The sequence below is a fragment of the Medicago truncatula genome, chromosome 3 (assembly GCF_003473485.1).
Source record: "Medicago truncatula cultivar Jemalong A17 chromosome 3, MtrunA17r5.0-ANR, whole genome shotgun sequence".
NCBI lineage: Eukaryota > Viridiplantae > Streptophyta > Magnoliopsida > Fabales > Fabaceae > Medicago > Medicago truncatula.
Genome location: NC_053044.1, coordinates 42,756,305 through 42,780,704, shown reverse-complemented (window position 1 = coordinate 42,780,704; position 24,400 = coordinate 42,756,305). Strand labels below are relative to the sequence as shown.

At 33.8% G+C, this 24,400-nt stretch overlaps 3 protein-coding genes across 5 annotated transcripts; 2 read left to right on the top strand and 1 right to left on the bottom strand.

The window, feature by feature from the left end:
* Nucleotides 1-9,860: 9,860 nt before the first annotated feature.
* LOC11415010 (ATP-dependent RNA helicase DEAH11, chloroplastic) lies at nt 9,861-16,650 on the top strand. The gene is made up of 3 exons (XM_024778444.2): nt 9,861-10,855; nt 11,079-14,214; nt 15,189-16,650. The coding sequence occupies exons 1-3, from the start codon at nt 10,007-10,009 to the stop codon at nt 16,397-16,399; spliced, it is 5,196 nt and encodes a 1,731-aa protein (XP_024634212.2). The 5' UTR covers nt 9,861-10,006; the 3' UTR covers nt 16,400-16,650.
* Nucleotides 16,651-16,709: 59 nt separating this feature from the next.
* Nucleotides 16,710-18,063, bottom strand: LOC11422679 (uncharacterized). Its single transcript, XM_003601868.4, has one exon. It carries the CDS (start codon nt 17,530-17,532, stop codon nt 16,906-16,908), a length of 627 nt encoding a protein of 208 aa, XP_003601916.1. The 5' UTR covers nt 17,533-18,063; the 3' UTR covers nt 16,710-16,905.
* A 609-nt stretch (nt 18,064-18,672) lies between these two features.
* Nucleotides 18,673-23,953, top strand: LOC11416113 (probable glucan 1,3-beta-glucosidase A). Of its 3 annotated transcripts, XM_039831629.1 has the most exons (11): nt 19,037-19,617; nt 19,686-19,777; nt 19,878-19,993; nt 20,366-20,485; nt 20,769-20,954; nt 21,175-21,333; nt 21,871-22,040; nt 22,141-22,296; nt 22,555-22,907; nt 23,301-23,480; nt 23,561-23,953. In XM_039831629.1, exons 2-11 carry the CDS (start codon nt 19,702-19,704, stop codon nt 23,644-23,646), a joined length of 1,602 nt encoding a protein of 533 aa, XP_039687563.1. In that variant the 5' UTR covers nt 19,037-19,617; nt 19,686-19,701; the 3' UTR covers nt 23,647-23,953. The 3 variants fall into 3 exon arrangements, with proteins under 3 accessions (XP_024634214.1, XP_039687563.1, XP_024634213.1); XM_024778445.2 differs by having other exon boundaries at nt 19,040-19,782; XM_024778446.2 differs by lacking the exon at nt 23,561-23,953 and having other exon boundaries at nt 18,673-19,777; nt 23,266-23,451.
* The last annotated feature ends 447 nt before the right edge of the window (nt 23,954-24,400 follow it).

Below are 24,400 nucleotides of genomic sequence, written 5' to 3'. Positions count from 1 at the left end.
AGTACTGCAGATGAATGTTTTGCTAGTAGTATGATTGAATCAATGACTAACTAACATACACTAAATTTATTTATTTTATATTTTATAAGAAAGTGCATAGCAACTTTGCTAGATTACTATGTTATTTGCATGTTTGAATTGACGATGAATTAGACCGAGTAACTATACTAAAATTTATACTTTGAGTTTTTATAAATTAAAAGTGCTACCTAATTTTGTGAAAATGATCGATTACTATGATTCAAGACATGCTAGATAGCCATGTGTGGCCTATATATTTGATTCTTACTTTGTTTTATATCAAATTACTTCCCCAATCAAGACAATATTCAAACAATTAAACTTGAGCACATGCACAGGTTGGGAAAGCATGTTTAATATTAGGTATTGAAGAGTCCTCCAAATTCATGTTTACTTTCCCCAAAGAGACTCGCAAGATTTGATGGATTTGTCTAAGATGCAAAATTCTGTCTAAATGTAGTTGAAAATGTTTATGAAATTCATGTTTTTTTTTTTAAAAAAAAGAGAAGGCTAATATCAGTGTGCATGCAAGTTTCATGAAGACCAATAGTGTGCTAGCACCATATTGGCAAAAACCTGAATCTCACCAAAAACCAATGAGACGATCACATGGCTTCCACAAGAGTGATTTCATTATGACCATTGTCCGGTGCTTTAGAAAATAGAAAAGAGATGAACCTTTTGCTTTGGCTAGTTCCTGGGACCTACAAATTGATGTATAGAGTCCAATAAAGGAAAAGATGAGAGGAAAATAAATTTGACAGTAACTGATTAAAGTTTGTCTGACAGCTCATTACCCTTTAGTGGTAGGTAGCTTTCTTTGGGTTCTCTTTTTCTAGTTTGTGAATGTGAGTGCGCTCTAAAGACACAATTACTACTAAAAAAATATTGAGTGGATTTTTTAAATATTAACAAATATCTTGAGCATTGTTTAAACACTTAAAAATATTAATTTTTATATAAAAAATTTGTGTAATTATTTTGTGGGTTTCTCAAACAAGGTAGGTCCTTGTGACTTTTGTTAACAATGCACATTTTTAATTGGTCTCTTGATCAAAATGTTTAAGAACTTTCAGAATTTAGACATCTATTTTAGATACTTAAGTGAGTCGCAAGTGTTAATATTTAGATACTTAAATGAGTCACAAGTGTTAACATAAATAATTTTTAACAGTAATATCTAATAAGCATTCAATTCATCAAACCTAACATCTCACACGATTTTTTTGAAGGTGACTCATTAATCATTTATCAATAAGTCAATATCATTATATTTTAATATATCAATATTAAAAAAAATTTGGATCCCACTTAAGATTGAAATGCTTCGTTAGGACCTTGATCTCATTGGATACTAAGAATATCTTTTTCCCAATTAGGGGTACTTCATAGGTACAAAGTCTTAAATGGAGATATTGTTTCCCCATCTCCACCCGCTTGGTGTCCTTTGTTTGAATGACTTCGGTTTATGCGGTTTGTTAGATCAGTTTATGCGGTTTATCGGATTTGTCGAGCGAGTTGAATCAGTTGGTTGAAATTTCAGTTGAAAAAAAAAACGTAGAATGACATGGATGAAAAAGAATTTATGATAAAGGTTGGGGATGATGGAATTTCTGGTCAGAGAGATGATGAATTTTCTTGCAGTGGCGCAAATACGTTAGGGTTTCCTTTCTCTTTCTCGTTGACTTAAGCTTATATATCTATGGGCTTTGGTCAAAATTGGGCTTATATCCATTTTGGTCCAGTGTAAGAGTGAGCTTGGTGGTATTTGAGTATAATTATGTATCGTTATTACTTTTCCTACTCTATGAGTTTCTCATGAGTCCTATTTTTCTACAAAAATACCTCTAGGTCGGATTATAATCTTCGAACACTTTTTTAGTAATTTTGGGATTATAAAGTCTGAAATAGGCAAGCCCTACAAGCAACAATCATAATATATCTCATTTCAGCAATATTGAACTTTGTTTTTAAAAACAAGCAAAAAGCAAAGTAAAAAAATCATAAGATATGTCAAATAGAATCATAAAAATATAAAAATACCGCAAAAAAATAATTTAAAAATCAAATAAAGCTAATGAACTTTTTTTTGAGATTTTTCTAAGAATATGAAGGGGAAAAAATGACAAATCTGTCTAAATGATGAAATTTTGAATTTTGAGAGGCAAAGTCCCTTTTATGATCAAGTTTCGAAGCAATCAAATCAAATAGCCTAAAAACTGGATTTTTGAGTGGGACTCGACAAGAACAACTAACAATGACTTGAAACACAAGGAGGGGGGTTATGATACTTAGTATAGTTCTTAAATAGACTCGATCCTTTTGCTGATACAATTTGAATTATATAATTCGAACCCATTTTTCATGAATTCTTAGCACAAGAGGGGTATGTATGGAATGTTCGGATTTTATAATCAGAAAAAAAAAAAACAAAAAAAACGTGTCATGTTATATTGGGGTTATCGGGTGGTATAATTTGAATTGTTTTTTTTTAGGTCAGTAATTTGAATTGTTTTAAAAACTAATTTTTCATCCAAAAATAGGGTGAAAATTTTGTTCGAATTCTATAATCTAAAAATCTCCGGGAGCATTTTTGTAAAATATAAAATAAAAATAGGGCACATGAGAAGGATATAGGTTGAAATAAGTAATAGCCATTGTGTATTACATCAGTAGGATCCATATTTAATTCGAACAGGGACGCTAATAGAAATACAACAAGGGACCATAATATAAATAAAATAAAGAATAACGAGGGCCACTACAATTCCTACTGCCATAAAATAGATTCAAACAACCCTAAAGCTCCAATTCTTTGATTTGATTAAACTCTACTCGATAGGATAATATCAATTTCACTTTTGAAAACCAAACCACATTACAACAAGATCAGATCAAGTTTGGATTTGGGCAATGTGCGCTTATAACTTTCAACGCTAAACTATATGGTAAAATTTCTTGAAGACTTTTGTTGATCTTGACTTGGAAAGTCTTTTATTTTTTTAAAAGAAAGGCATGAAAAATATTTAGGGTGGGGACGGAGGGTAGGATTAAATATATTTCTGATCTCTATAAATATATAAATTTAGTCCATTTAATTTTTTTTTCGATTTTTAGTTCTCAAAAAATTTTCATCTTTACGTTTGTTCTCTCCTTTTAAGTAAACTCACATGTAGAATTCATATTTTTGAATAAAATTTTGCAGAAATATCTATAATATTATAAAAATATAAAAAAAAATAGAATTTTTTAATAAAACATGAATTAAATATGAATTTTAATTTTTTTTTTGCAGTTAATAATTCTTACTCCCTCCGTCCCATAATAAATGAGTCATTTGCAAAAAAATATTGTCCTAAAAAAGTTGACTCATTTCACTTTTCAATACAACAATAATTACTTTTTTCCAATTATAATTCTAATTAATACTACTTTCATCACTCTCAATTCAATATATTCTACTTTGCATTTATGATAAGAAAGAATGCACCAATACTTAACAAGACATTCAAAACTATTTATCTTTCTCTTTCACTTATACATTTTTTCTTAATATGTGTGAAAAGAAAAAAAAAGCTCAGATAAAACGGGACGGAGGGAGTATTTAATTCATTTTTTGTTAAAAAATTCTAAAAAAAATGGGAGAGATTTTTGCTATATTCTACACATTTGTGCACAATGTCATTGAAAAATACAAAGGCTACACATGATTTGATATATAGTAAAAGTGGAAGAAATTTTTAGAGAGACAAAAATAAAAAATTGATATATTTATAAAGACTAAAAACATATTTAACTCTAAATTTTATACCAGTTAATTGGCGTATAGCATGCCATATACTACAATGAAAATATTCATATGTTCATTGATTTATTATATTCATACATTGATAAATTGTTTTTTTTTTTTTTAAGAAAAAGATTGATAAGTTGTTAAAAGGTCCAACGGATACCTTTCATTCTGTGTAGCCTTGTGAGTTGTGACTTTCTAAGGTGCCAAAACGGAAGAGAGTTGTATGATTTAAAAAAAAAATGGATAATTATACACAGTAATTAAAACCTAATTAAAAGTTATTTTTTAAATGACTAATGTCAATGATTAATTATTATGTTAGTGTTTTTTTTCTATTACAAAAGTCAAACCGGGAATTTTACAATCCCCCACCCCAAAAATATTCTTTTCTATTTTCTTTTGATTCATTTTTAACGCTAATCTTATTTTCTTTTTTTAAGACTTCTTTTTCTTCAAAATTTAATCCATACTTGCATGTTTGATTGAATTTAAGCTTGTCTACTGAAATAAGTTTTGTGAGACTGTTTGAGGAGAATTTGTGAAAAACGACTTATGATATGTTTATAAGTTTGAGACATTTGATTCAACATCAGATCATTACGGGTAATCAACAAGAATGGATAGCCAAGTTATTGGGGCTTGACTTCGAAGTTGTGTACAAAGTGGAGGTGGAAAACACAGTGGTAGGTGCATTGTCTCGGCAAGACGAGGATATGGAGGTGAGAACCATGTTGTCATATCCTATTTGGCAGCATAGAAGTCGATTGCAGCAAGTAGTTTTGAAGGATCCAGCCAAAGCCGTTTATGAGATTTCGGTGGTCTAGGGTGAACCTACAAATTAGGTCCTAACTAATATATATATATATATATATATATAGGGTTTTGCTAGAAGCCATCAATGAAGGTGTCTTTTAACAATCCACACCTCAAGGTGTGATTTCCACTTTTTAGTTATAACTTTGCTAAAAGACACTTTCATAAAAATTAGTTGGTGTCTTTTAAGAAATGTCAATAGGATAACTTGCTAAAAGACACCTTCATAAAAGGTGTCTTCTAGCAAACCCCATATATATACATCAAACTTGATACAAAAAACTAAGCAATTTTTCCAGGGCCTAATAAACCCCTAAAAAAAATTGGGACCCAAATTTCGAACTTAGTTTTTTAGGCTTAGGGTGGTCGCCCTATTCGCCCTGACTCAGATACGGTCCTGGATTCAGCTCTAAAAGGGATCATTGACACCATAACTGTTAATACGGACTCCAAGGGAGGATACTCTCTCAAAGGAGGAACTCTGTTCTACAAAAATATATTGGTGATTTCTGCTAAATCAGCCATCATTGAGGACTTGTTAATAGATTTTCACTCATCCCCTAGTGGGGGACATTTTGGGTATCTTCAAACTTATAGGAGGATGGCAGGTACCTTGTATTGGCACCGTGTGATACTATGATGAAAAGGGTTCAGGATTTTGTTAAGGCATGTGATACGTGCCAAAGACAATAGTATGTTGCGACAACAACAAGTGGTTTACTTAAGCCTTTCCCCATTCCGGTGTTAGTTTGGAGTGAGATTTCCATGGATTTCATCACCGGCTTGCCAAAATGTTGTTGATTGTTTATCCGAGTATAGTCACTTTATTCCTCTCAAGCATCCTTTCCTGGCTCGCTCCATTGGCGCGGTGTTTATGAAGGAAGCGGTGAGACTTGATGGCATTCCAGAGTCAATTTTAAGAGATTGTGATCCTTCTTTGCGAGTATTTTCTGAAAAGAGCTTTTCAAACTGTTAGGTACTGTTGTGAAAATGTCATCAGCCTATCATCCCCAAACTGACAATCAAACAGAGGTAATTAATCGTTGTTTAGAAGCATATATATGTGCTGTTTTGTTTCTGACCTGCCGAAGTCGTGGTCATGTTGGACTTCGTGGGCAAAATTGTGGTATAACACAACTTTTCATGTGTCGTCCGGTTTCTCACCATTTGATTGAGCGAAAATATAATCTTGACATGCACTTCATTTTTCATAACTTTTTTCTATATGCAATTAACGAACACATTTTGGTGAATTTCTTGTTTCTTTGGCAAGTTAATGTCATTAAAATTAAATATGTACTAGAATTTATTGTAAATAATGTAAAATTTGATTTAACAAGTAGGTTTCACTTGAACAATACAAACAAAAAATGATGCAGCTATAAACAAGATCATGTGATCGTTTTTTACAACGTTAATAACATCATTTTGACACTATTGTTACCAACATCCTCATCCTTAGAGTTAGCGTGCTTGTGCTTCATTTGTCATTTGCTTTCCATAAGGCACCACTAGACTTCTACTTCAACATCAATTCCAAGTTCTGGATAACCTCTTCTGTGTTTCTACGAAATCAATTTTGAACACTTTCTGTCAGCTCTTGTATTGAATGCATGTATGAAACTCTTTCAATTTTTTAGAATATCGCTGCTGGCCATTAAGTGATGTTATTAAAAACAAGACTTAAATGTTCTTTTGATGTCTTAATTATTTTTGAAGTATTGCTTTAATCTTATAAATAATTTTTGTTTCTTCGGGGTCTGTTAAATAAGTTGGTCTCTTTCATCAAGATTTAACCTGCAAATAGTTAAAGTGAACCAACAAGGTAGGTGATCCACCAAAAACCTCATTATTTTTTAATAAGTGGTAAAAAAAAATCTATTTATCAAAACTAAACCATTGAATCTTGAAGGTATATTGCAACTAACAACGCATTATCAAGAAATAAGTGGTAAGAATTATGGGAAATTATGAATTGTTTAAGAAATTCAGAATTATGGGAATGGAGATTCATAATTAATTTGTCTTTTGTTTAAAAACTCCAAAAATTAGCGGTTGAAGTTCTTATGTTGTTATGAAAATACTAACAAAACTATGGAACATAATTTGATTCGTGAATATATGTTTATTCATAACAAAATTGCAATGTTGCACAATTTGGTTGAAAAATCAAGATAAGTTGAGACGTAGTCGCAATGCTATGAACTTTGGATATACTCCCTATGCATATTTATGGAGGCCTCGACAAAAAACAAGCTCAAAAGTTGATTTTTAGGTTGATTTTTTTTTGTTGAGTTTTTGGTACTTTAAAAATTCAAAATTAATTTATCTCTTGTCAAAAAAAATTGTGAAAAATCGTATTTTCATATTCTAAATATTCATCCAAAAAAACTATTATAGGGTAGATTTTTCTTTACAGGGTGATTTTTCAGATTGCGCATACACTAGGGGTCAATTTGAACATTAAGGCAATAGTATATATACACACACAATAGATACATTTGAGAAATGTCCTCTAAGTACAACTCATTCTGTAGCTTCCATGATTTGATATGTAGGGGCTGACAAAGAGGACTTTTCTATCCTCACGTGTTAGTAGGTATGTCGTTTTCATCAACAAAAAACAAAAAAAAATCCAAAGAGACTGCACTATAGTTTTGAACTTTTGATCGTTAAATTTTGAATTATTCTAAATCAAGATTTTTAAAGAGCTTGTTTTGGAAAACCGTTTCTAGAGAAAGTTGATATGAATAAAAAGATTGTGTTGGAATTAGACGTCTTCTTCTATTAATGCAATGCATCATGTGGATCGACTCTAGATTCAATTATGTCTCCACCTATCTCTAAAATTATTTATACATTTATATACAAAAATAAAATAGAAATATTTTTGATGATATATAAAAAAAACACGGGTCTTTAATGCCATCTTTTTCATTAGTGAGATATTTATTATTTGTAATATTTTAACATATTTATAGTTTACCATTCTATAATATCTAGTAATAGCAACTATTTCAATGTTTACCTAAAAAATAATAATGATTTCAATGTTTTTATCATTAACCTCATCTTTATTAATTTTCTTCTTCTTATTTTTAAATACAGATAACACCGCAATTGCATTTTAACGCATAATCTGTGCTTCAACGATCAATAACTATGGAGTACATGCTCATGCTTAGCACGAGTTTGTTACTAGCCGAAAAGTAAAAATACTACATAAACAAAACCTAAAAGAGATAGTATCGTAAAAGCTAAAAAGTATATTTGATGTTCCTTCAAGAAATAAATGTATAAAGGATAATATCATAAGCAAATCAGAGGGATAATATTATAAGCAAGCCAAAAAGTATAAAAAAAATTATAATTACTACAACGACGTTCCTTCAAAATTTAATTTGTACACACTAACAATATAACTTTATTTATAATACATTCAATCAAATTAATTATAGTACCATTTTTTTAATTATTTATTCATTAAATACCTTTACTATATTTATTTGACAGCTCATATTTTAAATGTGACAATATATTCCGACACTATAAAATTATACAGTATATCCATTAGTTTGATAAAAAAACAGTTTCATTGTTTTCGAAAAAATAACTATTTCATTGTTTTGCCAATAACGTCATTTTTATCATTAATTATTTTCTTCTTATTTTTTAAATACAAATAACATTGCAATAGCGGAGCACGAGCTCATGCTTAGCAATGTTTTTATCATTAACTCATAATCCGTACTTCGATGCTCAATAAATATGGAATACGAACTCATGCTTGACACGAGTTTGTTGCTAGTCAAAAAGTAAAATTATTACATAAACAAAGCCAAAAAGAGATAATATCATAAAAGATAAAAAGTATATTTGATGTTCCTTCAAGAAATGAGTGTATAAGGGATAATATAATAAGCAAATCAGAGGGATAATATCATAAGCAAGCCAAAAAGTATAAAAATTTGTAAAACATAATTACTACAACGATGTTCCTTCAATGAGACGATTATATTTGAAAAAATCTAGACCAAGCATGTTAATGGGAGGAAATCGACTTCCAGCAAGCCAAAACACAAAAAATGAATAAAAAACCCGAACAAGAAATAAATGTAACAAAAAAACCAAAAAGTAAACAACAAATTGAAAAGACAAAACAATCACCAAATACTTTTAAAGGGATAATATTATGATTTGGGAAATGAAAATATATCGGAAATAGATAAAGTTAAGCGAATCAAAGTATGCGGACCTTGTCAATAAAGATATTTCGGAAATAGATAAAGTTAAGCGAAATAAGGTATGTAGTCTTTTTCGGTGAAAATACCTCGAGAATATTTTGGAAATAAAAATACATCAGAAATAGGTAAGATTAAGCAAAATAAGGCACGTGATCCTTCCCAAAGAAAATACCTCGAGAACAAGTAATGAGAAACAAAATAAGGCATGCGACCCTTTCTGATGAAAATACATCGGGAATAGGTAAGGTTAAGCGAAACAGGGCAAAGAGTTTAACCAAAATGCAGGCGTAGGTAATATTGTGGTTTAGGAATGGACCAGAAATACAATAGTTTATTCTAGTTAACAAAGGACTAGGCATGATAAGGTACCAATCTAGGCGAGATTTAGTTTAGGTAAATTCTTCCCTCCTAATTAATAAAAGTGCGAAAAAAAAAATCCTAAAGGTAACTTCTACCAATAAACAAGAATCTTTTAACTTCTTAAAAATACGCCAAGTTAATTTTTTTATCTTCAAAAATCACGATATCCATAGAAAACAAAACTCGTTATATTTAAAAAGGTATTACTAACTAGTTTAAGCACACATTTCATGATAATTTTAAAGAAACTCATGAGTTTCATAACCTATTATCAAATAGTTTCCTAAAATCATGTCATACCTATACAACTCATACATAACTTAACGTGACTCCTAAACAACCTAAACTTTCATACTTTTTTTGTTATCTACACTCAATCTTATCTCAAATTTAAATTAATACATCCTATTTTCCCTTTTTTTTGTTAAAAATTTAATCTGCTCACACTAACAATATAACTTTATTTACAATACATTCAATGAAATTAATTATAACACCATTTTTTAATTAACTAATTCATAAAATACCTTTACTATGTTTATTTGACACAGCTCATATTTTAAATGTGACAATACAGGAACAAACTTTGTTTGTCGTTTAGCAAAGAAGTTTAAAAGGTGAGAAAACTAAGGTCACACTACACTAACCAGTAGGAATAGGAAGGAGTAGATACCAAGAAAACCCAAATACTTTAAGATCAAACCCACTCACTCTCACACATAACGCATTACGCATTAGGGTTTCGTTTCGTTTTTCATCGCAAAATCGATTCACCATGAAGAAAACTTTTTCTACCAACCACACCCCCCATTTCCACCGTCAAACCCCTCACTCCGCCTGCCCCGTTTACCGTCACCGGAGACCTGGATTTTACTCCAACCACCGTTTCGACCGCCCTCCGGAGCGAAATCCACCTCACCGTCCTCCCAATTTCATCCTCAAGCTCCACCTCGGCCGTCGTGCACTCAACCGCGACGATGTCGACTCTTTGATCGGTAAATGTAAACCCAACCCTGATAATTATTGTTTCTACCCCTGCGACGGTGTTGCTGCGTCGCTCAATTTTCTGCAATGGACGGATGCTCGTGATGCTGTTGTTTGGTTCTGGGAATCGAGGATTTCTGGAGGTCATGATTTTACGCCGGAGTTGATTTCGAATGTTATGGTTCCTTCTGATACTGTTGAACTGGAAGGGAGTCTCAGAAGGGTTTTTGCAAGCCATGTGAAGGAGTTGATGGAAGGGAAGGAAGTGAAGAAGTGGGTGGAGGAGTGGGATCGTGTATCAAAGGAGATTTCGCGTGTTGTGAGTTTGTTGGGTAAGCCTTTTCCGATTAGAGTGCAGGAGCAGAATATTCAGATGAAGAAAGGGCTTGATGAGGAAAAGAGTTTGATTGAGAGGAGATTGAAGGAGTTCGAGTTTGCTATGGAGTGTATTCTGCAGCATTTGGAAGAGGATAGTAAGGTGGACAGTGGTGATGATTTTGTTCCCGTGTTTAGGTTTGGTGGAGGTTTTGATTGGGGGAAGATTCATAGCCTCATCGTTAGAGAACGGCGTAGACTCGAAGAAGGATTACCCATTTATGCTTACCGGAGGGAGATTCTTCAACAAATTCATCATCAACAGGTATTTTTATTTTTATTTTTATAGATGCTTGAAAAAATGATTTTTTTGGTTGTATTTGTTGTTGTAATTCGATTATGTGATCTTGTGAAGCAATATTAGTTTCCGACTTTAGTATTTGTAAGTTGTGGGAGATATTTTTTGTTTTTGTTTTTGCCTGTCGATGCTATTGATTATGTTGCTATTTATATTTTTGCGGTTGTTCTTACGAGCAGTATATGTGCAGATAACAGTGTTGATTGGAGAGACTGGTTCTGGGAAGAGTACTCAGATAGTACAGTTTCTCGCGGATTCTGGCATTGGGGCTGATGAGACAATTGTGTGCACTCAGCCTCGCAAAATTGCTGCCAAGTCATTGGCTGAAAGGGTTCAGGAAGAAAGTAAAGGGTGTTATGAAGAAAATTCGATCCAGTGTTATTCGACATTTTCATCCTGCCAGAAATTTGATGATTCCAGGATAGCATTCATGACCGATCACTGTTTATTGCAGCAGTACATGAGTGATAGGAATTTGTCAGGGGTCTCGTGTATCATAGTTGATGAGGCACATGAAAGGAGCTTAAATACTGATCTACTGTTGGCGTTGATTAAGAATTTACTTTGTAAGAGGGTTGAAATGCGACTTATCATCATGTCTGCTACTGCCGATGCTAAGCAGCTATCTGATTATTTCTATGGCTGTGGAATATTCCATGTGCTTGGGAGAAACTTCCCTGTGGAGGTGAGGTACGTTCCTTCTGAATATGGAGAACATTCTGGTTCTGCTGTTTTGGCCCCATATGTTTTTGATGTTGTCAAACTGGCAACCGAGATTCACAAAACAGAGAAAGAAGGAGCTATTCTTGCCTTTCTGACCTCACAGGTAGAAGTAGAATGGGCCTGCGAAAACTTTAAAGCCCTATCTGCCGTCGCTCTGCCCTTGCATGGGAAACTTTCGTCCGAAGAGCAATTTCATGTTTTCCAGAAATACCCTGGAAAAAGAAAAGTGATATTTTCGACGAATCTTGCAGAGACATCAATTACAATTCCTGGTGTTAAGTATGTGATTGATTCTGGGTTGGTTAAAGATTGCCGATTTGATCCTTGCACTGGGATGAATGTACTTAAGGTTTGCTGGATCAGCCAGAGCTCTGCTAATCAAAGGGCTGGTCGTGCTGGGAGGACCGAGCCTGGCAGATGCTATAGGATGTACTCAGAAGCTGATTATAGGTCTATGGAACTAAATCAAGAACCTGAGATTCGAAGAGTTCATCTTGGTGTAGCAGTTTTGAAGATCCTTGCTCTAGGGGTGAAGAATGTGCAGGATTTTGATTTTGTGGATGCTCCAAGCCCCAGCTCTATTGAGATGGCAATCAGGAATCTAATTCAATTAGGATTCATTAAACTGAACAACAATGTTCATGAGCTAACTTATGAAGGTAGGTACTTGGCAAGAATGGGGATTGAACCTAGGCATGGTAAACTTATTCTTGGCTGTTTCCGACTAGGTTTGGGTAGAGAAGGCATTGTCCTTGCTGCCACGATGCCCAATGCTAGTAACATATTTTGCAGATTTGGTAATGAAGGTGACAAACAAAGATCTGATTGTCTCAAAGTGCAATTTTGCCATCCTGATGGTGACCTTTTTACTCTTCTCTCGGTATACAAGGAATGGGAAGCTCAGCCTCGAGATAGGAGGAATAAATGGTGTTGGGAAAACAGCATCAATGCCAAATGTATGAGGAGATGCCAAGACACAGTTTTGGAGTTAGAATCTTTCCTAGAGCGTGAACATGGCTTTGTTGTTCCAAGTTACTGGCGTTGGAACCCTCATACGCCTTCTGTTCATGATAAGAATTTGAAAAAGGTTATACTGTCCTCACTTGCTGAAAATGTAGCCATGTTCTCTGGACGCAATCAACTTTATGAAGTAGCCCAAACTGGACAACATGTTCAACTTCATCCATCTTCATCCTTGCTTGTATTTGCTCAGCGGCCTAGTTGGGTAGTTTTTGGTGAGCTTCTCTCAGTGTCTAATGAATATTTGGTCTGTGTGAGTGCTGTTGACTTTCAATTATTATACAGCCTTCAACCTCCTCCCTTGTTTGATGTATCCAAGATGGAAGAGAGGAAGTTACAAACGAAGACATTGACTGGTTTTGGAACTATTCTTCTCAAGAGATTTTGTGGGAAAGGCAACGGTAATATGTTTGGTCTTGCTTCACGTATTAGGAAAGCTTGTATGGATGAAAGAATCTTTGTTGAAGTAAATATTGACGAGAATCTCATCCAGTTATATGCCACTTCACATGATATGAATACAGCTAGTATGATGGTGAATGATGTTTTAGAATATGAGAAAAAGAGGTTACGCACTGAATGTATGGAAAAATGTTTGTATCATGGGTCAGGTTCCTCATCACCTATAGCATTGTTTGGGTCTGGTGCTGAGATAAAGCATTTGGAACTTGAGAAGCATTCATTGAGTGTTGATGTGTGTCACCCAAACATAAATGAAATTAATGATAAGGAGCTCCTGATGTTTTTGGAGAAGAATACCTCAGGTTGTATATGTGCAGTGTACAAGTTCCCTGGCATGGTGAAGGATGTTGAGGATAGAGAAAAGTGGGGCAAGATAACATTTTCGTCCCCTGATGCTGCCAAAAGAGCTGCAGAGCTGGATGGAGAGGAGTTTTGCGGCTCCTCCTTGAAAATACTTCCTTCACATTCAGTTATTGGAGGGGATAAAACATTTTCATTTCCTGAAGTGAAAGCAAAAATTTATTGGCCTCGTAGATTTAGCAAAGGATTTGGTATAGTTAAATGTGATAAAAATGATGTTGATTTCATCTTGAGAGATTTTTATAACCTTGCAATCGGAGGGAGGTATGTCCGCAGTGCACTCAGTAATAAGTCCATGGACAGTATTGTGATAAGTGGGCTTGACAAAGAACTTCTAGAAACTGAAATTTTGGATGTACTAAGAACTGCTACAAGTAGAAGGATTCTAGACTTTTTCTTGGTGAGGGGAGATGCTGTTGGAAATCCGTCATGCAGTGCTTGCGAAGAGTCGCTCTTTAAAGAAATTTCCCCCTTAATTCCCAAAATAAACCCTCACATTAGTTCTTGCCGTGTTCAGGTATTTCCACCTGAGCCGAAAGATTCTTTCATGAGAGCTTTAATTAATTTTGATGGAAGATTACATTTAGAGGCAGCAAAAGCTCTGGAGAAAATTGAAGGAAAGGTGTTACCTGGATGTCTTTCTTGGCAGAAGATAAAGTGCGAGCAGTTGTTTCATAGTTCCTTGATATTTCCTGCTCCAGTATATCATGTTATTGCAGAACAACTGGAAAAAATACTCACAAGCTTCAACAATTTAAAAGGTATTTCATGACTATACTCCTTATTTTTAGATGCTTGTAATTCATCTGTTGATGCCCTTTTAAAAGCAGATCCATTTAATTACATATATGGCTGCCACTTAATATTTCCCCCCTAAAAAATGTTGATTTTCCTATGTCTATTGTTCAATTGTGTCGTTTTTTTTATTTTATTTTTTTATAAATAAAATTTGTCGTATCCAGTTAAACTTCAGCAGTTGTTTTCGTACCCCTTCCCTATTCCCCAAAACAAAGGTGAAACAGGTTTGGATAATGAAAGGAGAAATGAGTAGTAGTGTTTTTCTACTGTTTGTTCTCCTTTTTTTTTTTTTTACTTGTTTCGTAGTTTTGATGCATTATATATACGGATTTAGATTTAAGGTGCTAATTTAAGGTAGTGTAAGTTATTTTCATTTTTGAACTTTTTGTAAAGTGGATGCGCTATTATTTGTTTGGTTACAGTTAATTATAAAAAGCACCGATTTTGAAACTTGTATTTAAGGATATTTTTGTCCAAAATAAATCATCCTTATGTTGGTTGTTAGTTTCTGTCACGTCTCTTGCATCTATTTGTTTGTTCTCAATCGCTACTAATTTTATTATGCTGTATTTTTAAAAAACTTTGCTATTTTTAAATGTCACATATAAGACTGAACTATTTCTACGAAACCAACCTCTCAGATTGATCTAAATCTCTTCCGGATAAATCATCTTATATCACCCATTTAACGCTAATAAATTTTTTCGCTGCACAATTGTAAAATTGACCACTGTTGAGGTTTTTAATATGGACAGTGGGTCAAGTTAATGTTTCATAGGCACTATATAGCTATTTATGTTAAATTTCTGAAGTTGAATTTGACAAATTGGTCATCCATGGTTTGTTGGAAGCTTATTTATATTGTGATTATGAGACACATTTAATTGCATTTTGTTATCACTATTTGACTGCTGACAATCAACGGTTTTCTGATTAGGTCTTGAGTGGAACCTAAACAGAACTGCCAACGGTTCCCACCGATTGAAGATAACAGCCAATGCCACAAAGACTGTGGCAGAAGTTAGGAGGCCTCTGGAAGAACTGTCGAGAGGGAAAGTCATTGACCATGACAGCATCACTCCTGCAGCTCTACAGCTCATGTTGTCCAGAGATGGCTTTAATCTTAAAAGCTCTATACAGCAAGAGACAAGAACTTACATTATTTTTGACAGGCAAAATCTGAACTTACGGATTTTTGGTTCACCCAACAGGATTGCTTTGGCTCAGCAGAAGTTAATTCAATCTCTACTCTCCCTCCATGAAAAAAAGCAGTTAGTAATCTCTCTGAGAGGGAAGGACCTACCTTCTGACTTAATGAAGCAAGTGGTTAAGAATTTTGGGCCAGATCTTCACGGGCTAAAAGAGAAGGTACCTGGGGCTGATCTCGAACTTAACACCCGCCAACAAATAATCTTTCTTCATGGCAACAAGGAGTTGAAACCAAGAGTGGAGGAAATAACTCTGGAAATTGCGCGTTCAAGCCATCATTTAGTTGAGAGACTTGACACTGGACCTAGTTGCCCAATTTGCCTGTGTGAGGTTGAGGATGGATATAAACTTGAAGGCTGTGGTCATTTGTTCTGCCGGCTGTGTCTGGTGGAGCAATGTGAATCTGCTATTAAGAACCAAGGCAGTTTCCCAATATGCTGTGCTCACCAAGGCTGTGGAGATCCTATTTTGCTTACAGATTTTAGAACTCTCCTGTCAAATGATAAGTTGGACGAACTTTTCAGGGCTTCTTTGGGAGCTTTTGTAGCTTCGAGTTCGGGAACTTATAGGTTTTGCCCGTCTCCTGACTGCCCTTCAGTTTATCGAGTTGCAGATTCCGACACAGCTAGTGAGCCATTTGTTTGTGGGGCATGTTATTCAGAGACATGTACCAAGTGCCACTTAGAGTATCATCCATACCTTTCATGCGAGAGATACCGAGAACTCAAGGATGACCCAGACTCATCTCTGAAGGAGTGGTGTAAAGGGAAAGAACAAGTCAAGAGCTGTTTTGCTTGTGGGCAAATAATTGAGAAGATAGATGGGTGCAATCACGTTGAGTGCAAGTGCGGAAAACATGTCTGCTGGGTTTGCTTGGAGATCTTTACAAGTAGTGATGAATGTTATGATCATTTGAGAACTATACACATGACCATATAAATCGCTATTCGTGTGGTCATTTAAAGTTTAGTATAGCGGTAAATAATATTATGTACATAGATGGATGAAAATGTAAATTTAATATATATATATATATATATATATATATATATATATATATATATATATATATATATATATATGTGTGTGTGTGTGTGTGTGCGCGAACTAATGTATATATAGCAGCAGTTGGTACTACTTTGTACCCATTCTGTAAACGAGACTTAATTAATATAAGTTGCATTGATCGAGTCTTTTCTGGCTGTTCAATACACAGTATCATCTAGCTACCAAACAAATACACAGTATCATCCATTAAGACCATTCAAAGTATTCTGCGTAAACAAGTAACCCGTTGCACAGAATGGTAGTAAACCAATATAGTGATACTCGTTTGGCACAATGGATTGGTAATGAAATTATATTTGAGTATTAATATAAAGCAAAATTTTGTATATACAGACCGTCTTTCATGTATCAACAACACATATGCAATAGCAACAAGACTAGTATCCCCAAGCAAGGGCACTGGCAACCCCAATTCCCAATGAAAAAATCAAAGCCAGAACCCATGTAACACTAGTGGTTTTTTCATCGTGGCCATCTTCATTGGGAAATCCTACAGTTCTCTCTGAAGATCTGGCATAGCAACCAAACATCGACATTGCTGGTTGTTGCTGCAGCCAAAGGGGTTGTTGCAGTTTCAAAACTTGAAGCTCAAGCAATCTCATCTGTTGGCGACAAGCAAACAACTGCATGGCCTCTTCCAACAGAGCAATAGAGAGACCATCCCTTTCTTTTCTTAGAATTGCAGCCATCTTTTCTGCCTCTCTGGCCCGTGTTTGAGATGCTTCCAGCGCTTTAAGAAGCTTCATTTTATCCTTTTCATCATCACCATTTTCGAGCTGGTAAGTACCATACTGTTTGCTATCTTGCTCTTCTTCTTTGCCTGAAATGTTACAGACCCTATTCATGGAAAATATGACGGTCTTATCTGGACCTAGAAAAACCTTGGAAGGAGGAGGAAGATCACAGTTCTGCATAAGGTCAAACCCTGCAGGCTTGTGAGAAACTTTGAAACCCATAACATGATCCCTTGCTCTTTGACTAATCTTCTTTTGTTGGCCACCCATTAAGAATTCAATCTTTTTACTACGAATGATGAAGTTTGTACAGATGCAGTTATGGGTTAATTTAATGGACTCTAATGTTGAATATTTCAAGAAAGAAAGAAAGGAAAATATGCAGTTTAAGGCGTGGAAGGAAAAAAGGTGGTAGGTTATGGACTTGGTAGTTGTGTGGGAGCATTGAATTCATAAAGGAGAAAGCGTGATGAAGAGGCAGTAATTTTTGTGATTAGGACTATGTTTGCTTTGTAAGTAACTCTGATTTTGATGCTTTGAAAAATACCTTGCTTGCAAGTTTGGATCAATTCAACAGATTAAATTACTACTACTAGTAGTGAGAGAAATTCCTATCTCATTATAAAATTAAAGCCACGCCACATGTTTTCTTTCTTCAACCTCATTTTTCTTTTAATTCATAAACACGATGTCTAAATATATCCCGTAAAATTTGGAATTTCATAAATTGAACCAACATCCTTGTGAATTCACTCAGCTTTTCCTCAATTTTTAGAAGCATGTAATCAATTGTTTTATTCCCGGTGTACCATATTTTTTTGTTGTTGATAAAGTTAAGTTTAGGTGAGTTAAATTTAAGGGTTAGGAAAAACTTCAATACTACTTACAAATTATCGAGCAAAAAGGTAGTTGAAACCATATTTTTATCAATTTCTTATCGACCAAACATAACCAACCTCAATAGACTACTATAATTTTGCACAAGTTGCAACTTGCTTTTAGATTACATAATGAGAAGCGTTCAAGTCAATTTCATGCTTTTCTAGTCTTTGACTGGTACCAAAATACACAAATTAAAATGCCAATGTCAATATCAATGTCAATGTCAGTTTAATTATATAATATTCGTGAGTAATATAATAGGTTATTTGAAGAAGGATTTATTATTGACATGAATGATGATTTAGGATATGAGAAGAAGGGGAAATGAAGAGAAAGGAGATTCTTTTTGTTTTAATATTATTACGCAAATATCTATCCAACAATATTTTCTTTTTTTTGTGAGATGCTATCCGACAGTTTCTTATCAATATACCATTTGTTTCCACAATATCATTATACCACTTATATTATATTAGATTAAATTATCTTTATAATCATGTACACAATTATTTTTTGACAAAAATTCTTAAAAAAAGTAAAGTTACACGCAATACTAAAATTATCGATAAGACAATTGATTTAAGTCCAATTTAGTAATCATGAAATATATTTTTAGGATGGGGAGAAATATCACCTTGGATATATGCTTTAAAATCTTATAAAACTATGAGATCACCGGGGTTGCCATATTTAAGTAAAAGTTTAAGATTGTCTATTTTCTTGCAATTGGGTCAATGGTCTGGTTTGGTTGAAGTCACCAAATTTAATTATAGGTTTAAGAATGTCCACTTTTCTATGGTCGAGACAACGATCTTATTAATGTCGTCGATTCAATAAGAATAAAAGAAAACATTTATCTTTTTTTTTTTTTTTTTTTACAATATGGTTGAACACCAATATTCCTTTATGATATTTTTGTCGGACCAACATTGATTGACCATGGATCATGATCTCACTTATGACGATGTGTAATACAATAAACTTCTACATATGATCAACGACATGAATCGTTATTAGAGAATCGAACATCAATGCAAAACATACCATTTCTCTACTTAGAATGATCACTTTTTAATGCTTTGATAAGTCATACAAAATTTATGTTTTCAACTAATTTGAAAAGGCAAGAAGTTCAAAAAGGCACAGTGCATTTTTATTCTCTTTAGCTGCAAGCATGCATTAGCATTTAGCATTATTAAACTAACTATTGCAGACTGCAGAGGAGAGGAGAAAGAAAATTAGTCCTTACAGTAGTACTCAATCCTTATCCACCAACCACCATTGAAAATCTAGATAAGATATTAACTACCTCGTCCTTCCTAATTCTGTAACTTCTTTTTCTCCTTCAAGTCCAACTAATCAATTTTTTATTATTAATTTTAATTAATTTTTTAGAAGAAAGAATCCCACAAGCAAAGTTTCCCTTTTGAGACACTTTTCTCTTTCCTTTATACTCTTCCCCCACTCCACAAGGTTCTTTTATATTTTATATTTTTTTTTCCTATGATGTCTGCATTTTTGCTTTCTTGGTGCTTTTGAAGCTAGCTAGCATTCTTGATGGGACTTGTTTTTACCAAATGGGCATTCATTTTTTTACTGTGTTGTTCTTGCATCACCTCTATAGTATATTCAGGTAAGGTAAATTCTTTTTAACTTCAATGTTTTCATTACAATGTTTATGTTATGAATCCAATATCTCATTTGTTGAATTGATTGTTCTTGTTTCTTTGAAGTGGACGGGTTACATGGTGGATCTAAAGTTAGAGGAGTGAACTTAGGAGGGTGGCTTGTTATTGAAGGTTGGATCAAACCTTCTTTGTTTGATGGCATTGCCAATGGAGACATGCTTGTGAGTGACTTTACATTTGTTTCACTCATTTTTCGGCGAGATACTTTATTATTTTAGTAAATATTCATATTCGTTAATGTGTCCCTCGTTGTCACCGCAGAACTTGAATGTATCAAAATTACAAAATCATACCCGAATGTGTCTTTCGTTAGTTAGTTGGTCCTCGTTTTTGTTTTCGTTGGTTAATTTCGTCCTCATGTGTGTCTTCCATTAGTCAATTTGTGCACGAAATTACTAACAGAAGATAAATTTAGGGATATTTCAGTAATGTTGATACATTCAGAGATTATAATGACACCACCTTGCTCGTTGTGGGACTAAATTGACTTATCTGGATGGTAAATGTGCTGATGATATATGTAAAAAATGTAGGATGGGACAGAAGTGCAGCTTAAGTCAGTGAAATTGCAGAAGTATGTATCTGCAGACAATGGGGGAGGAATGAATGTGACAGTTGATAGGGATGCCCCATCTTCATGGGAAACATTCAGAGTAAGATCTAAAATTGCCATTGTCTTCTATTTTAATTTTCTATCCAGCATTATATGTTGCAACGATTTGATTTTTTCAGATTAAGGATTATGTGTCTAATTTGTCAGTCCATTTCCTGTGCTTACTTTATCCATTTCACAGTTTCATACCTAAATCAGTTGAATTTCTGAATGTATAAACGTTGTTGATTGTGAACTTCAATATGATTCTAATTTGAAGTTGTTAGAGTGATGTGTGAAGAACTTGAAGTTTTATAAAAAGATTGACCTTTTTACTGTTGCAGTTGTGGAGAGTATCTGAATCTGAATTTCAATTCCGTACCAATCAAGGCCCATTTCTTACATGTGATGGTGGAGGCTGCACTGTCTCTGCAACAGCAAAATCACCTTCAACGTCTGAGATATTTGAAGTTAAGCGTAACGAGAAAAATAAGGTTCACATCAAGATAAAGGATGGACCCTATCTGCAGGTATTTATCCTTTTGCTTTCTGCTAAATTGGAAGTCAATTAGTTCCATATAAAATGTAATGCTGTTTTAACACACTCCACCATGTTAGTCTCTCTATAAACCATTTAACAACATTTTAAAGTTTTTAAGATGCTATATGAAGTTGCTTTCCTATGGCAAGCCATATTGATCTCAGACTTTTAACAGATTCACATGAATGCTTATACCACTATCTTTATAGGCTACAACTGGTAATCAGCTCACAGCAGACTATCCAGGCGTACCCGGATGGGATGATAATTCAGCCACATTTGAAATGACCATTGTATCAAATAACCTACATGGAGATTACCAGCTAGCAAATGGTTATGGACATGAGAGTGCAGAAGATGTTCTTAGGGTAAACTCTTGCATTGTAAATATTTTTCTATATAGTTATCTGGTGTCGCAATTAAGGTTTGTTAGGCATTATTTAGTTTTTATCTTTTATGACTATCACATTGCAAATCGGTAAAGGCATAATGTAGTTAAAACATTCTAGTTTCACTGTCTTTTCAATAAGTTTGAAGCTGTTTTCAAAGCAATCCGGGGAGAGTTTTTGAAAGTAAGTAGAAAACTACTTAGGAACATGTTACAAGGTGTTTTCATAAGCTATACTGGAGAGTTTATGGAAATAAGATGAAAAAAATTTGTGGAAATATCATAAACTGTTTCCATAAGCTCTCCAAAATAGTCTCACAAGTGCTTATGTCAGTAGGTTAACTAAATAGACCAATCCAAGCCCTAAGTCTTCACAAATTCGTCTGTTTATTTCCTCCAACTTATTTGTATTGATTTATGGGATATACTTTTTGTTAGTGAAAACCATACATAATATTGAAAAACAAAATAGCAGATTTTGCTTCCTAGTTAATTGTTCCGCTTTCTGTAACTGCAGAGACATAGAAATAGCTATATTACAGTAGAGGATTTCAAATTTCTATATGAGCATGGAATAAATACTGTGAGGATACCGGTTGGGTGGTGGATTGCTTTTGATCCTGATCCTCCAAGTCCATTTATTGGAGGAAGTCTTGAAGCTCTAGATAATGCATTTTCATGGGCACAGTAGGTCTTACTTTCTCTGTATTTATCATCCAGGGTTTACTGAGGCACAATTGAAACTTAATTTTTCCTTTTGAAAATGTGCTTGATTATTATGTTGCAGAGAATATGATATAAAATGCATTATTGACCTTCATGCTGCTCCTGGTTCCCAAAATGGAATGGAGCATAGTGCAAGCAGAGATGGATTTACAGGCTGGCCAACTTCTCCAGATTACATTTCAAAGTCATTACATGTTATTGACTTTTTAATTTCTAGGTATGTTTTGGATGCGTAAATATATTTGTATAATTTCTTATTATTGAGTAAACAACTCTCATGTACTCAAGAATATGAATTGGAGGGCAAAGTTACTTGCTCATCGTAATTTTATCTGTTGAACACAATTCTTGTTACTACTGAGAATCAGTAAACAAGTTGAATTCATCTTCTTTACAGTAAGAGTAACATATCATTTGTTTATATGCTTCACGAACCCATGTGTCAACCTTGCTGAATAGACTTTGTGATTTGCAGATATGCAAAGCATCCTGCCTTGCTGGGAATTGAGCTTTTGAATGAACCATCAGCTGGCACAGTTTCTTTAGATATTTTAACTTCGTATTACAAGCAAGGCTACCAAATCGTTCGGAAATATTCATCGTCAGCTTATGTGATAATGTGCCAAAGAATTGGCAATGCGGATCCTTTGGAGCTTTATCAAGCCGACATAGGATCTACCAACTTAGTTTTGGATTTGCATTTCTACAACCTCTTTGACACATTCTTTGTTAATATGAGTGCTGGTGATAATGTGCAATACATATACAAAAGTCGGGAAGGTCTGTTGCAGGCCTTCAACAATTCAAATGGCCCACTCATTTTTGTTGGTAAGACAACTTTCTTTCTGTTCGTTTGGCGTTGCATTAGATACTTCACACTTATAAACCTTCAATATCAACTTCATAAAAACCCTTGAATGCATATTATTGTGCGTATCTATTTTGAACATGAATCTCAATTCACTGTGTTTTTCTGAGGAGTTGAAGACTTTAACTTTCTATAGCCAGCTGATTTTTTCTGTCATTTTGATTTACGACTTGATTCTTGAATTATTTTGAAGTTGAACATGATCAATCAGCTTTATTTTATTTTATGTATGCCACTTGTTATTAATTAAAATGACATTTTTTTATTGATCATGTATCTAACGATTCTTAATAAGATTTGATACGTGACTGAAAACGGTGTCTTCTTATCACAATTTGAATCTCAAATATCAGGAGAGTGGGTGAATGAGTGGGATGTGACAAGCGGATCTCTAACAGATTATCAGGACTTTGGAAAGGCACAGTTAGATGTCTATAATACAGCTTCATTTGGTTGGTGTTATTGGACTTTAAAAAATGACAGGGATCACTGGGATTTTGAATGGAACATTAGGAACAACTATCTTCAATTAGGTAAGGACTATATATTTGGTGGCACATAATTGCTGATATATTTATGATATTTTTAACAAACTACCTGTTTGATTTTGCAGGTAACTCACCCAACAATCAGAACATACACACTTTGGGACTGTCTGGATTGGCTTTCACCTTGTTTTATCTTCCTCACTTTTTGTGAAAATTTTACTTGGATTGAAGGCATTTTTGATGCAGCTGTTTCAAGATTTTTTGTTTCACTCTGCCATTAACTTTATATTGATGGAAATTGAAGAATGCAATGATATAGGATGTGAACCCCTTATGCTTGTTTTGTATACTCACTCAAATAAAACTTATAAGTTTGGTTGATATTCAAGGTCATTTTACATAGATTTTGATATACACACATCAGAAAAACCACTAATTTTGTGTTGTCCACTTCTAGACAATTTATGTAAATATAAAAGCAGCATCTTCCAAGCAAGCATTAGCTATAAATTAATCATCATAGATCTCTCAAATCAAATTGAATTTCCTATGCGATGTCTTTTGATTTCTAATTTAAATTGCTAAAGCTGTAGGCTATAAACAATTTCTCTAACATTGCTTAATGGTGTTAACTAAGAAGAATATTATGCCCTGTAAAAAAAAAAAAAGAATATTATGAGTTGTCATTTATGCTAAAATATTTAAATGCTATTAGATCCATAAAAGTTTTAAATATCATATATTGATGTGTTGAATTATTTTCCTACATAATTGTCTTTCTTGGTTGAATATGCATGTTCAAAAATTCCTCATATCAAATAGCTCCCTTATTCAAAATAAAAATAATAAATAAATAGTTGCTTTCTCGGTCTTTATATGTCAAATGAATTGTTATCGAGTAAAGCGATATCATTGATCATTTTACAATCCTAGAGGATTTAAACTCTTTTCTTTAAAGTTACAAA

Coding starts and splice junctions, on each gene's coding strand:
- LOC11416113 (XM_039831629.1), top strand. CDS start 19,702: ATGGGACTTGTTTTTACCAAATGGGCATTCATTTTTTTACTGTGTTGT. Junction 20,486..20,768: donor CTTCATGGGAAACATTCAGA/GTAAGATCTAAA, acceptor TTACTGTTGCAG/TTGTGGAGAGTATCTGAATC. Junction 23,481..23,560: donor GAACAACTATCTTCAATTAG/GTAAGGACTATA, acceptor TTGATTTTGCAG/GTAACTCACCCAACAATCAG.
- LOC11415010 (XM_024778444.2), top strand. CDS start 10,007: ATGAAGAAAACTTTTTCTACCAACCACACCCCCCATTTCCACCGTCAA. Junction 10,856..11,078: donor AACAAATTCATCATCAACAG/GTATTTTTATTT, acceptor GTATATGTGCAG/ATAACAGTGTTGATTGGAGA. Junction 14,215..15,188: donor AAGCTTCAACAATTTAAAAG/GTATTTCATGAC, acceptor TTTTCTGATTAG/GTCTTGAGTGGAACCTAAAC.
- LOC11422679 (XM_003601868.4), bottom strand. CDS start 17,532: ATGGGTGGCCAACAAAAGAAGATTAGTCAAAGAGCAAGGGATCATGTT.